The sequence below is a fragment of the Gekko japonicus genome, unplaced genomic scaffold (assembly GCF_001447785.1).
Source record: "Gekko japonicus isolate JY-2015 unplaced genomic scaffold, Gekko_japonicus_V1.1 scaffold8, whole genome shotgun sequence".
Classification (NCBI taxonomy): domain Eukaryota; kingdom Metazoa; phylum Chordata; class Lepidosauria; order Squamata; family Gekkonidae; genus Gekko; species Gekko japonicus.
Genome location: NW_015167057.1, coordinates 1,551,038 through 1,566,024, shown reverse-complemented (window position 1 = coordinate 1,566,024; position 14,987 = coordinate 1,551,038). Strand labels below are relative to the sequence as shown.

At 48.3% G+C, this 14,987-nt stretch overlaps 1 protein-coding gene across 1 annotated transcript; it reads right to left on the bottom strand.

Moving 5' to 3' along the window:
• Nucleotides 1-2,348: 2,348 nt before the first annotated feature.
• On the bottom strand, nt 2,349-14,307 carry LOC107111487 (coenzyme Q-binding protein COQ10 homolog B, mitochondrial-like). Its single transcript, XM_015412451.1, has 5 exons — nt 14,190-14,307; nt 10,415-10,603; nt 9,458-9,650; nt 5,643-5,744; nt 2,349-2,794 (listed from the first exon to the last, which is right to left on the bottom strand). The coding sequence occupies exons 1-5, from the start codon at nt 14,285-14,287 to the stop codon at nt 2,636-2,638; spliced, it is 741 nt and encodes a 246-aa protein (XP_015267937.1). The 5' UTR covers nt 14,288-14,307; the 3' UTR covers nt 2,349-2,635.
• Between the last annotated feature and the right edge of the window lie 680 nt (nt 14,308-14,987).

Here is a 14,987-nt window from a genome sequence, read left to right as displayed (position 1 = left end):
AACATTTGTTTCTTAGTGCCAGGACTCAGCAAGGGACTATGGGAAGAGATGGCCTTCTGTCATCCCTGATCAACTCCAACTCTAATACCAAAATCTGTGGAAGGAGAGCAAGGTAATAAAGGAAGTGCTTCTGCCTGGGTTCAAAGCACCTCAGTTCTCCTGGAATAATCCTGCCCCATGATGTGTGCACTCTCCCCTCCCATGCACAGAGATGACTGATCCCAGAATTCAGCAACCTGAGAAATTCTCAAAGCAAATTTCTGTTCCTTAAACTGAGAAAATAGGCCTTGATGTCAGGTAGCCCTGTCATAGGTCTGGAATGTGGAGGGGTGCCCTCCCGTTTTCTGTCCAGCTCTCCCTGGCTCACCAACTGTCTGCTATCTTATGCTTGACCTTGTAGATGCTACAGCTGCAGTTTTACTCAGCTGGGAAAGTTAACGGCTTTTGCTTTGCCTGCTTGCTTTGCCCGTGCACGCAAGATGTATCCATTGGCTCATGCTTACCGGAGGAATGTTTGATTCTAGTATAAGAGAGGCCCTAGCATTGGCGGCCATTCCTGACACAAGCTGTACACTTGTCTCTAGTTCTGGATTTACCAATAAACAGTTATCTTCTCATGAAGCCCTGTGTTGAGTAACCTGACTAAGAACCCTGACAAAGGACCCTGACTTACAATATCTGGGTGACAGCTGGCGAGATCTCAAAAAGGCAAGCAGAAAGGAAAGAGATAGCGTGCTAGATGGCCAGTGATGAAGCTGTCACAGCCTGGCTTTGTGCCTTTCTGTATGAACAGAAAAAGAAAATATAGAAATGTGTAACTTGCACCATGTCTATACATTGCAGAATTCAGGTTATGGTGGAGCTCAGTAAGAGGACCCATGCATGGCTGCAGGGTGGGGAAGAGATCATGTTCAGGCCTTGGCCGCTCCCTAGCACTAATCCACATGGATCATTTAAGTCATTGTGATTTACCTGAAAGGAAGATGACGCTGTAAGAGAACCACCTCTTAAAAGTTTATACACTTTTTTTTATTATAACTTGGACTTGTATGTGAATTTAAGACAACCCCCAACTTTTCTTGAGCACACTTGTAGATATAGGATGGTCTACCTCTGGCACTATACTTCTGACCTTCAGAAGTTAGGTTAGCTCTAGTGTCTCCCACCGGAGAGAAATTTTGGTGGTGGAGAGTGCTGTCAAGACACAGTTGATATATGGTGACCCCACAGTTTTCAAAGCAAGGGACGTTCAGAGGTGGTTTGCCTCCGTCACAGCCCTGGAATTCCTTGGTGGTCTCCCATCCAAATACTAACCGGGGCCAATCCTGCTTCGCTTCCAAGATCTGACTAGCATGGGCCATCCCATGCACAGAAATAATGGCCATGTATATTTCTCAAGGATCCATCCTTCCAGGAGCCTTCCTGCAACTTAAATGGTTCTTTTTCCAATGGAAGAGTCACTTAATTTGGAGAAAGGCTTCACATCTGAGCCAAAAAAGTGAGGTGCGGTACACTTTGCTCAGTGGACTGGTAGAATAGGGGTAGGATTCACACCAGTATTTTCTGAGCATTTTGTATGGTTAAGCATGCTAGGCTTTTAAGGTAACGCAAGACTCTTTGTTCACTGAGCAGTTACAGTCTCGCCAAAGCAATGGTGTGTTTATGTACCAGATGGTCAATGAGGGCAGGGGCTGCGGAAGAAGAAAGGAAAAAGCACAACCATTTTTTCCTGTCCTCACAATAGCTGAATTTCTGCCCAATGACTCAGTTTCCTGGTCCGTTCCAATGTGTTTTCATTCTGTTCCGAGGCACGGAAATTAAACAAAAGTCACACATCTTTGCATATCCTTGAACTGAAGGGCCCTCAGAAACTAGTGTTTAGCAGGACAGTTTGCATGACCATCTCAGAACAAAGTTCATCTCGAGGAGAAGACCAAAAGTGTTTCTCCAGCCGCCAAACATGCACCAAGGGGAAGCCAGAATGTTCTGATAAATGCTCCTATAGTAGTACTATTGCCCTTAGACGGTTGCCAATCTCCATATCGTACCTGGAGATCTCCCACTATTATAATTGATCTCCAGCCAACCAAGACCAGTTCTCCTAGAGAAAATGGCTGCTTTGGAGGGTGGACTCTGTAGTATTATACCTTGCTGAGGTCCGTCCCCAAACTCCGCCCTCCCAGGCTCTACCCCCAAAATCTCTAGGCATATTCCAGGCCAGAGCTGAGCACCCTATTTATCCAACAGAAGAACTTTCCAATGGGTTGCAAAGCAAAGTTTTCTCAAAAAAAGAGCAACAAGAATTAGGAAAAAAGCTTTATTAATATTTAAAACAAAATACTGTGCCTTTAAAAAAATATCCTGGGGGAAAAATAAATTTTATTCGACATAATAAAAATGTCACCGATTTGCCATCCTCTGTCATTGCCAGAGGAAAAACAGAATTAAATATCCAATAAATTATCCTCAAACAAAATTCTCTATAAAATAATCAAGTAAATAATTTACTTAGAGGGTTGTGTGAGTTAAATAGGCATAAATAAAGCAATGTCCATAGAGGGATATCTGGGAAAGAATCCAGGTCTGTCGGTGAAGTGGAAGACGGGCTGCAGATCAGTTCTGGCAGGTCCATCGGTCACGTGCAATGAACCATCTTGTGCTGCCTGACCACCGCCGGTGGGCCATACAGCTTCTCTGCCCGGTGCTCAAAGGCCGAGACCATCTGCTTGACAACCTCGTCAAAAAAGAGGTTGGCTAAGTGAGAATGGAGAATCGACTTGAACTCAAAGGAAACCTGAGGAGGAGAGAAAAACAGTTTGTGAGTTGAAATATCACGGTGGGTTATCACAGCTCTAATGCAAGAACGCCAGAATTAGTTACTGCAGCTCTAAAATTGTGATCGTCAAACTGTGGACTGCAAAAGGAGCTGAAATCCTTGGAGCATCAAGGCAGCTTCTTGAACATGCAAGAAGCAGCTGTATACTGAGTTGGCCTGTCAAGGTGAGTTATCACCTACTCTGACTGGCAGCAGTTCTTCCTCGTCACCCACTTGAACCTGGCATCTTCTGCATTGACCTCCAGTCTCTTAGAAGATGACATTATTCCAAGAGAAAAGTAATTATAGACTAGGAATTCCCAGCAGCAGCAGCACTGACCAATAAGCACAGTCCTTTCCCAAGGCCTTGATCAACCAAATGAGAAGAAGGGAGAGACACTGGGAAATAATATTAACTGGGCTGTCCTATAGCTGTAAAGAAGAGGCTTCCCATTCATCCATTTGCCCAGCATGTTTTTATTCTCCCCTTCCATTAAGGAACTCAGAGGAATTCAGAGCTGCAAACATGGTATTCCCTTCCCTATTTTATCTACACAATAGCCTCTGAGGCTTGCCAGTCCCCAGGTGAGGGATCCCCAGCTGGCCTGTGGGAGAAGCCCCACCCCCCAAACAGACATCCCTGACATGCCAACATCACTTCCAGAAGTGACGTCATCGAGTCAGCAGTGACACTCTACTTTTGGGGTAAAGTGCATCTCTTATTTTAACCTGGAGGGGGGGAAAACACTGTCCCCAGGGTGGGATTCAAAGTTTGAGAAATTCTGCTCTAAACCAGGTGCCCGTTCCCAGGATACTGGGAGGATCCTACACCTCACCCTTCCTTACAAGTGGGACAGTCAGATCGAGAAAAAATAAAGGGATAAATAAAAACGTGGCAGCTTGATGCAACCTGGAATGTGAAATGGCAAATTTAGGACATTTGCATTTCATTTAATGGAAGCACATCATTCAAGTTTCCCCAGCTGCAATCACTGCCCTTAAAGTTCTCAAAGGTGGCCGAAAGGTGCCTTTGCATTTAAAGCAGAGGGGCTCTGGAAGATCATTGGCACTTCCTTATTACTACATCAACATTGCCATCCTATGCAGAATTAATCCAGTCTGATCTGAATGGGTTTAAAATGGAATAACTCTGCATAGGATTGGACTGTACAGGCCCCAGGGTTAAGCCCAGACAACCCAATGAGTTCAACTTTGTGAGAACTTCAGCATTCACTTTTGTATTCTTAAAGCCAGCCTCTAGCCCTGGTAGCTACCAAAAATGTTCCAGAGCAGGGGTCTCCAACACGGTGCCCACCAACCCCTTTTCTGGTGCCTGCCAAGTGTTTTTAGGAACTGGGTGAGGCCAAGGAGGGCTGCTGCCCAGCAATGCTTCTGAGTGGAGATCTGATTGGCTGTGCACATTTTTTAAAAAGCCGCTTTGGCAGTAATTGCTACTACAGCACACTGTGTGACTGAGGTAAAGCTACGGCAGTTATGTTGTGGCTGGCTTTGCCTCCCGCAGCAGCCATTTTGTGACTGCACCCAGTATGGTGTAGTGGTTAGGTGCGCGGACTCTAATCTGGGAGAACCGGGTTTGATTCCCCACTCCTCTACTTGCAGCTGCTGGATGACCTTGGGCAAGCCATAGTCTGACAAGAGCTGTCCTTGAAAGGGCAGTTTCTGTCAAGAGCTCTCTCAGCCCCACCTACCTCACAGGGTGTCTGTTGTGGGGAGGGGAAGGGAAAGGAGTTTGTAAGCCGCTCTGAGACTCCAAGTGAAGGGCAGGGTATAAATCCAACCTCCTCTTCCTCCACCCACCATCCCGTGTCAGAATTGGGGACCCCTGCTTTAAGCACGCAGGCGCAGTCTGCTGAAAACTTGTTCAACCACCCACATGGCTTCCAAGTTTTCCATTTCATGGGGATGGGGCTTCAGCATTCCTCCCCCCCCCCCCGTTTAGCCTTTTGCCTCTTCTAGCAACACCAAGACAATTCCACTGATGCTGTTCAGGTTGCAAAATCCACCTTCTCTTAAGCATAAAGCCTAGGCTGCTCAGGCACAGAAAAAGTATGCCTTTCTACGTGTGGATTGCACGTGGGCCTTACAACACTCTGCAAGGCTGAGCACGTTTGTACCCACACAACACCTTAGGGTTGCCAGCCTCCAGGTGGGGCCTGGAGATCTCCCGCTTTTACAACTGATCCCCAGCTGACAGAGACCAGCTCCCCTGGAGAAAATGGCTGATTCGAGGGGTGGACTCTCTATGGCACTGTACCAGGCTGAGCCCCCTCCCCTCCCCAAACCCCACCCTCCCCAGGCTCCTCCCCCCAAGCCGCCAGGTATTTCCGAACCCAGACCTGGCAACCCTATAACAGCTGGATTTTGTACCCCAGTACAGTAGATCTGCATGAACAACTCTGGGAAAAACTGTTGCTCTGGAGGGGAGGGGTGCTCCCTCAGTTCCTCAGAAGCCAGAAACGTCTATTCCGCAGCTGGCCTGCACGATCCCAGTGTGGGACTATGAAGAAGACCGAAGATGAACAGCAGATTTGCACGGGCAACTCTGCTGACTGTTGCACATGGAGCATCTTGTCCAGCCAACATTTTGGGACAAAGAATGAATACTGCCAAAGTGAAATTACACAATCCATTAACGGCACGTTCACAGGCAGCAAGAACACCCTTTCGGCTTACGCAGAACTTTGGACCGGTGATGAAACTCAACTTGCAACCTGAGAGCTTTCAAAACTGCACATTCGATTGGCTGGGGAGATCCTCTGCTGACAGACACACCCCCATCAGAAGCTGACCCACAAAGAGCACTCACGTAAAAGCTGAGTGTGCATGTGTCCGGATGACCTGCAAGTCCTGGCCCGAACTGCCACAGCGTCTCCAAGTGCTGAAATAGCCTCCCGTCTTTACTCACGGCCTGTGGAGGAGGAAATGCCCAACGTTTTGAAATCAAAAACAAACAGAGAAAGCAGCAATCCCCTCTGAGCTTGGCCAATCCGCTTCAGGTGCAAGAGTGTTCCATCTTCTGTTCGCACGGACACACAACCCACCCAGGCAGAGAGAAATGACAGTTAATTCTCTGGAAGTAACATGACCTTGTCAGGTTCCACAGCCAACAACTGAGTACACGCTCCCTATCTTCCTTTTCTACTCACTCAAGCATTGGGAACCATTTCAGGCCCACCTCCCGTCCCGTTGTGTGACTGAGTACAAGAGTTACTAAATTTGAGGGTTTAGCCAAACTATGGTTGGCTTCAATGAAGGGCAGGAGAAACACCAAATGCCTAAGGGGTTTGGGTGGTGATAGGGGCCTGGGCTTAGTCAAACAGGGTGAAACTAAAAATCTCATTTAACAACTCAGCAGTTTCTGTCAAGATAACACTTCCTTATCTCAAGTACTAACCATTCAGACTTAGAACAAAGTTTGAGACCAGTGGCACCTTTAAGACCAACAAAGTTTAATTCTTGGGATAAGCTTGTGTGTGCATGCACACTTCTTCAGATACACTTCGGAAGAAGTCTGCATGCACACGAAAGCTCATCCCCAGAATCAAACTTTGTTGGTCTTAAAGGTGCCCCTGGAATCAAACTTTGTTCCGTTCCTTCAGATCACCACGGCTACCCACCTGGATCTACATTCAGACTTAGTGGTTTTGTTTTAATCCAAACCACTGGGATATGTTTGGCTGAAGAAAAAACGCATTACGTAGACATCAGATGTCCAGAAAGCCCCAATAGGAACAGGTGTCATTACACATCTGAGCATAATGTACGGTAGAGTGTCAGGTGAAGGTCTGGAAGGCCCAGGGTTGAATCCTCATCCCATCCTGGATTCTCACTCGCTGTGACCTTGGGCCAGTCACTCTGTCTCAGCCTCACAATACCATCACAGGATTGTTCCCGTGAGGATTAAACAGAGGAAAGGAGAACAATGTTGTAAACTGCTTTGGGAGTCTCCCCTGGGAAGAAAAGTAGGGTATGAATGTCTAAATAAAACAAATACACCAGTGTGGTGTAGTGGTTAAGAGTGTCAGACTAGTATCTGACACTTGTATTTTTAAAGACAGTCTCAAGTCTTGTAGCCATCAAAAATGTTTTAACCACCAACAAATCTGGTTCGAATCCCCACCCGTGCCATGGAAGTTCACTGGGTGACCTCTCAACCTAACCCTACCTCACAGGGTTCTTGTGCGGGTAAAATGGAGGATAGGCGAATGATGTAATCCGCTTTGGGTTCCCATTGGGGAGAAAGGCAAAGTATAAAGTAAAGTAAGTTAGTAAATAAAAGCCCTGCATAATAGAGGGGTACAAACAGAAAGCGATTTCATATTTCTTTACATTAAGTTGAAGCCAATGTCTGTGATTTGGGTAGGGAAAGGCTGTGATAAATACCCTTCACATTTTTAGAATGGTTGGACAAACACTGTGCTGAGACACAATGAATTCCTGACCCTACTGGGGCATTTAGGAATATCAGAACCCAAATTAAGTAAAATGGGCGGGTAAGTATCAAAGCCTTCACGCTTGCCATTTCAACATCATAAACCCGTAGAGGAGGACTGCCAAAGGACCTGGACAAACTCGGCATGGCAGGAAAAAAGGCTTTCACTCTGGCCTGATACACTTTGAAGATTCAAACATTCACTGCCAAAAGCTTATTATAATATCGGAGCTCCCCCCGCCCCCAAAGAAATTATAAAATTCATGTCTCCCGTGATGGTACTGCGTTACATGTGAAGAAAAAAACGCTTGTGTGACAGAGAGGAAGTGAATCACAGCGTGACAATCCCCGAGCGATCAGCTGAGAGGACTGTTATAAACTGAAACCAGTTGCAAACCGGTTTTGCAGTAATTGCTCCATACCAAGAAACCCTGGGAACTATCATCCCGTGACAGGGCTATCAGAGAAACGTCTACATGCTCAGTTCCCAGAATTCTCTGGGGAGACACCATGATAGAGTAACTGGTTTCAGCGAGCTTTCAGCCTGAAGATTTATATGCATTTCTTGAATTTCTACCAACAAGCCAATCCAGATTAAGTACATAACCACAAGACACACTGAAATCAGTTACTCAGACCCTCAGATCATAGGCTCCCGAGGAAACTTAAGAGGCACTGTAGTGTGAGGGGCTAAGAAACCTCAGCACTCCCCCAAGAGTGCAATTCCCATATTTTACTGTGAAAAGACGTCAGCAAACCACATTTCAGTTTGGAGTGAGGAAGGAAGAGGCCTCTCTAGGAACCAGAACATGCAGAGCTCCCACAGACGCACAGTGGGGTGGATCCTACTCCTATTCTCCTTACTCCACTGAGTGAAGTTTGAAGCCTTCCTTCAGCTTCTTCTGTCGGAGGAAGAACCATGTAATGTGGAGGACAGTTGAATTCACCACACTGTCAGGTTCTCAGGATTTACTTCGCATACCATTGGCAAGGCTTAGTTTATATGAGAGCTCAGAGCCGGAACTTATATACAATGCTAGCACACTTCCCTGGACCCTAGACTGCCACCATTTCCACTGGCCGTGTCTTTAATAAACAACCAAATGTACAGAAACTGAAGTTTATTTAACACAAGAATACAAGAATCTGGCTTATACTGAATCAGACCCTTAGTGGCTCTCCAGGGTCTCAGGTGGAGGCCGTTCACATCACCTATGATCTAATCCTTCTGTGGCAGACCAAAGCTTTTTGGTACCCTATAACCCCCCCCCCCTTCAATTCAATACAGAGGAAAGTGAGAAGTCTAAAATGAATGTTTTACTTACTGGGGCATTCCAAATGAACAATGTAAAAATAAAAACAGATAAGCTTGTTCACTTGCCTTCCATGGTCTATCATGGCAGCTACAGAAGACCCCAGTCAATGGATACAGAGATTATAGAAGCCAGTTCTCACACCAAGCTTCCCTTCAAGCCAGTAGAGGAGGCCTGGCTCATCTTTTTGGCTCCCCTTAAAATCCTAGGCAATTGCCTAAGTTTGTCTAGTGGTTCGACCGGCCCTGCCAAGGATTGTGTGCCAAGAAGCTCTACCACTGGGACATGACCCGTCCCTGAATGGAAAGAAAACCACGTGGTGGTGGGGCGAAGTACCATCAAGTCGCAGCTGACTTATGGTGACCCCATAAGGTTTTCAAGGCAAGAGACATCCAGAGGTGGTTTGCCATTACCTGCCTCTTGCAGAGCGACCCTAGAATTTCTTGCTAGTCTCCCATCCAAATACTAACCAGGGCTGACCCTGCTTAGCTTCTGAGATCCAAAGAGACTGGGCTAGCCTTGGCCGTTAGGGCATGAAAAACAGCACCGCCTTACATTTTGAGCGTGTGTGTTTCCAGCAGCTGCTAAAGACCCAAGACCAGCCCAGGTAAAATAAAAGGTGGCAACTCCCCCAGAACACACAACATCTGAACACGTGCAGAGAAACTCTTCTGTATGACACTGTCTAGCCACTGCTGGCTTCTGAGATTCTAGAGTTGCAGGACAGATCCCCCAGATTAGAGAGCAGGACTTCTACAAACGTTTAAGCTCCTTTATTAAAAAGTGGCTTCTGGCATCCAACATCTTCCCTGCAAGATAGCCAGGCTACATCCCTCAATCCCTGACACATGCGCTCCCCCCTTACTCCCTTCTTACCCGGATCTGCCGATGTGGCACCAAAGAGATCTCGGAGATGTAACGCTCTACCAAAGGGGGGAACCCCACTTCCAATTCCGCTCGTGAGAACTCGTTGCGACAGGAGAGGACATGGGAGCCAGTGCACCAGGGGACAAACAACCGATAGCTGGCTATGTCAGCCACAACGTCGTACATCTGCTCGATGGAGTACCTGCAAGGGAAAGAGAGAGAGGGTGCCCAATGAGGAAGGGTAGAGCAAAGCACAACGCTTTGTGGCCAATGGCGAAGATGACCATTCCAGGAATGCAGCCCTCCCCCCAAGAGCTTCAAGCATTTCTGGGGCAGTGCTCAGTTTGAGACAATGCTTAGCCCAGAGCACATTTCTGGGACATGTGATACAAGAGTGCCTCTGAGTGCATCAAAAGTGAAGCAGGCGTTGGCGTAGTTCTCACTGTGGTGTTGACGCCATGTCTGGGCCCAAGTGGCAGTGGAGAGCTCACACAGTGGAAAGTTCCTCAATCTTTTTTTTTTAATTACTCTCATGTAGAAGAAGAAGAGGAGGTGATTGGAGTCATACCTGGAGGAGTCTCAGAGCGGCTTGCAATCTCCTTTCCCTTCCCCTCCCCACAACAGACACCCTGTGAGGCAGGTGGGGCTGAGAGAGAGCTCTCTCGAGGACTGCCCTTGAGAGAACACCTCTGAGAGAACTTATAACTGACTCAAGGTCACACCAGCAGCTGCATGTGGAGGAGTGGGGAATCAAACCCAGTTCTTCCAGATTAGAGTCCACACTCCTAACCACTACACCTACCTGGGTCTCAACCTAGGTGCCAAGAAGACTGTTTCTAGAGCAGTCTTCTCCCTTATCAGCTAGCTTTCCATAAGCAGGGATCCCTCCCTCAGTATTGAATCTTGCTTGGAGTTGTCGCCTCTGTGAGGAGAAGACCAAAGGCACCACAGTTCGGAATACTCAACCCAAGCCGATGGACTTCTTCATATTCCACGCGCTTGCCAGCACCGAACAGAGGGGCCGCCAGGTTCAAGAAGGACCGGTGGTGCGGCTGCTTCGCAGTTAATGTCGAGGGAAGAGAAGGGCGGGTTTTTGGAATCCGAGGGGCGGGGATCCAACTGGAGCTTAACTGCCGACAACATGGCAAACACAATCTAGACAAAAAAAGGAGGGAAGGAGACATTAGTGGCACAGCAGGGTAAGGAACAGGACGTGTCTCGCTAGAAAGGCACAAAAAGGAGGCTGCTTGCATAAATTGCTCAGTCCATAATCCATAACTAGAGGAGGGGAGAAATACATGGTCATCCCAATGAAGAAGAGAAGAAGAAGAGATTGGATTGATATCCCGCCCTTGACTACCCAAAGGAGTCTCAGAGCGGCTTACAATCTCATTTCCCTTCCCCTCCCCACGACAGACACCCTGTGAGGTAGGTGGGGCTGAGAGAGCTCTTTTGAGAACTGCTCTGTAGAGAACAGCTCTGACAGAACTTGTGATTGACCCAAGGTCACACCAGCAGCTGCATGTGGAGGAAGTAGAAGAGAAGATTGGATTTATACCCCGCCCTTCACTACCCAAAGGAGTCTCAGAGCGGTTTACAATCTCCTTTCCCTTCCCCTCCCCACGACAGACACCCTGTGAGGTAGGTGGGGCTCAGAGAGCTCTTTTGAGGACTGCTCTTGAGAGAACAGCTCTGAGAGAACTTGTGACTGACCCAAGGTCACGCCAGCAGCTGCATGTGGAGGAAGTAGAAGAGAAGAAGAGATTGGATTGATACCCCGCCCTTCACTACCCAAAGGAGTCTCAGAGCGGTTTACAATCTCCTTTCCCTTCCCCTCCCCACGACAGACACCCTGTGAGGTAGGTGGGGCTGAGAGAGCTCTTTTGAGAACTGCTCGTGAGAGAACAGCTCTGAGAGAACTTGTGACTGACCCAAGGTCATGCCAGCAGCTGCATGTGGAGGCGTGAGGAATCAAACCAGGTTCTCCCAGATTTGACTCCTAACCACTATATCAAGCTAGAAGAACTTCAAAAAGGAAACAGCTGGATTTATTTATTTATAATCTTATTTTTAAAATTTATATACCACCTCTCTGGAGACTTGCTTGAGGAGAGGGAGGCAAGGCCTGTGGCTCAGCGGTGGAGCATTTGCTTGGCATGCAGAAGGCCCCAGTTTCGATCCCCGGCATCCCCAGTTAAAAGGATCAGCCAGGAGGTGAATGTGTGTTCATGTGATCTGCTGCAGTAGAAAAGAGCAAGAGTCCAGGAGCACCTTAAAGACTATGAAAATTTGTGGCAGAGTATGAGCTTTTGTGAGTCACCGCCAATGCTCCCTCTAAGCTGTGGAGCCTTGTGAGCAAAAATTCTGCTTTGTGAGTGACTGGCATTAAAGTTGTGAGCAAGCTATTTGACTGCTGCATCAATCAGTTGGCTCTGGAGCCATCCTTCCTGAGCTAAGACAAAGATGTGTAAGCCAGAGGCTAAAAACTGTGAGCTAGCTCACACTAACTCAGCTTAGAGGGAACACGCTCACTTCTTCAGATATCTTATTGCGTTTTGTGTGGGGCCATGCAGCAATGGGTGCTGTCTGATACTGAATCCCCTAACTGTCCCCACACTTGCTACCACCACAGAGGAGACAGAACATCTAATGTTCCTTCCCTTCTCGCTTTGATTCCCCCTGACTGTCTGAAGAAGTGAGCGGTGACTCAATGAAAGCCCCTGCCCTGCTGCAAATTTTCATTCAGGTGAGGCAGCCGTGTTGGGTCTGAAGGAGCAAAACAAAGTTTGAATCCAGGGGCACCTTTAAGACCAACAAAGTTTTATTAAAGGTACAAGCCTTCGTGGGCAAACATGCTTCTTCAGATACAGTGAAATAAAATTTCCTCAACCATTACATATAGGAAGAGGGTGGGGAGGGGGGGGTTAGTTGCCAGGAAGGGCTAGTTAAAATCAAGTTACTTATGCATCTTGGCTCTAACTAGCCCTGGCAACTAGCCCCCCACCCCACCCCACCCTCTCTCTTCCTATAAGTAATGGTTGAGGAAATTCTGTTTCACTGTATCTGAAGAAGTTTGATTGCACATGAAAGCATATACCTTGAATAAAACTTTGCTGATCTTAAAGGTGCCCCTGGACTCAAACTTTGTCCTGCCACAAATTTTGTTAAATCTTTTAAGATGCTCCTGGACTCTTGCCCTTTTCTACTGCTACAGATTACCATGCCTACCCATCTTGATCTATCTCCATGTGACCTGCTGTTGATTCTTGCTCAACCAGGATTTAACCAGAAGGGATCCTATTTTAGCTCCTTATAGAGGTGTGATTATCTTGCCCATCCCACCCTGTTCAGATGTTAACATCCCATTGTTCCTCCTGATCTCATTTCAGCCTGCACTAATTTTACAATTCGCCTAACAAGGATTGAGAGGGTCTCACACCCATGCTGAGTGATCAGATTACTGTCTTGATTGGATCTCCTCCTGACCTGGCCACTCTTTGGTATATTCCCCTTCCCCCTTATTACTAGGGTTGCCAACCTCCAGGTGTTAGCTGGAAACCACCAGGGATTATCTCCAGGTGACAGAGATCAGCTCACTTGGAGAAAATGGCCACTTTGGAAGGTGGACTCTATGACATTATACCCCACTGGAGTCCCTCCCCTTCCCAAACCCCATCCTCCTCAAGCTCCACCCCAAAAAATTATTTATTTAATTATATTTATAGCCCGCCCTCCCCGCAAGCAGGCTCAGGACGGCTTACAACGAGGCACAAAGTGCATACAGTATAAAAAGGTAAAACAGTTAAAATTCAGTACAACCAGGATACAAGAATAGAAAGATCCAAACATCTTGCATACCAGAAGGGGGAGGGCCAGAGCCCTAGATAGATGTTACTCGGCCCTCCGGTGGTATCGCTCTATAGTGGAGCGGTGGTGGTAGTGGCAGTGCCCTCAAGTCGCTTCCGACTGGTGGTGGTCCTATGAAGTGCTGGTGACCTCCACAGGGTCCTAGGGCTAACAGCCTTTCTCGGGTGTCTACTCAGGCACAACGCCAGCAGGCATCAAGAGGGCTCAGTCAGTCCTGCCAGGCCAAATACGCACATGACTCCCGGAAACCGACGGGAATTTCAAATGTTTAACTTCGCGTTTGGTGCATGCCCTAAATTAATGGGTAATACTCTGGAGAGGGGAGGGTTGGTTATAACCATAAATTTGTATTATCGACGACGTTATCTGGATATTATTTTCTTAAGAGTCATTAAGATTGCCAACTGCGGGTTCAGAAATACCTGGAGATTTGAGGGTAGAACCTGGGAGAGGGGTTGAGAGAGCCGGAGGGGAGGGACCTCGGTAGGGTACAATGCCATGCAGTCCACCTTCCAGAGCAACCATTTTCTCCAGGAAAAGTGTGTGGGGGGTGGGTGTTTTCGATAAATAGACACACCAGACATACGTGGTCTGGAGATCAATCGCGATACCGGGACATCTCCAGCCCCCACCGGGATGATATTGGCAACCGCGTGTCCTAGGCCTTCTCTGGGGGAAACTAACGCAACGCGCCGTACTAGAACCTTGAGCTTCCGCGAGGCGCTAATCCGGGGCGCTCGGAGACGAGCCTCGCCTCACCTCTTTGGGGCGCAGGGCAAGGTGGAGAGAAGCAGAAACTTCGAAGACTGAGCTCCCGGCCGCCCACGTTCACCAGGACCCCCCCCCCCCCCTCCCGCCGAGGGCTGCTTCTTACCTGGCCCCCTTTCCGCCACGTGGGCGCAGACCCGTCTCCAACAGCTCCCGAAGGGCGGCGGCGGCGGCGCTTCGCCCGGTGCAGATGCTTCCAGCCATCGTCGAAGAAGACCACTCAAGCGCGAAGTCTGGTTTGGAGGAGGCGGGGAAAGGGCTTAATCCGGACTTGACAGCGACGTCATCGGGGGTGTGTGGCAAAAGGCCCGCCCACCCCTCTTCTGCTCCTCCCCCCCCCCGGGTTTCCTGGAACAAATCCTGCAGGTGCTGCGCAAGAGCCGGAGACTGGCCGAGATCCAGAGCGTGGGGCTGACCCGGAGCTTCTCTCCGCAGTTCGCCTCGAGGGAGGGGGCTTCCTTGCGGCCACCGACAGTTGTGCCTTAGGAGGAGAAGGGATTCCCCTCGAATCTGCCCTACTGCGACTCTCTGGAACTCTGTTCTAAGAGCGGAAACTGTGAGAATAGCAGAGTCAGGGAGTCACTCCCTTGCCAGGTTCGAGATTCTATTCCATTTGTTTTTATATCCTTGAAAAAGTTGGTTGTGGCAGACTTCCCCCTTCTCCATTGTACAACAAACCTGCTAGGTAGGTTAGGTGTTGGCTGGCCCAAGGTCACCCAGTGAAAGGGTTGTCAACCTCCAGATGGTGGCCAGAGATACCTGCTGTTACATGGATCTCCAGGCAACAGAGATAAGTTCACCTGCAGAAAATGGGCCCTTTGGAAGCTGGACTCTATGGCATGATGCCCCAAACCCCACCCTCCTTAGGCTCCACTCCCAAAACCTCTAGGTATTTCCCAGCCTG

Bases quoted from the DNA above. Each gene is read 5' to 3' on its own strand.
- LOC107111487 (XM_015412451.1), bottom strand. From the start codon at position 14,287: ATGGCTGGAAGCATCTGCACCGGGCGAAGCGCCGCCGCCGCCGCCCTT. The intron at 5,745-9,457 runs GTAAGAAGGGAG...CCTCCTCCACAG, and splicing joins TGCCACATCGGCAGATCCGG to GCCGTGAGTAAAGACGGGAG. The intron at 2,795-5,642 runs GTGAGTGCTCTT...TCTCCTCCTCAG, and splicing joins CATGCACACTCAGCTTTTAC to GTTTCCTTTGAGTTCAAGTC.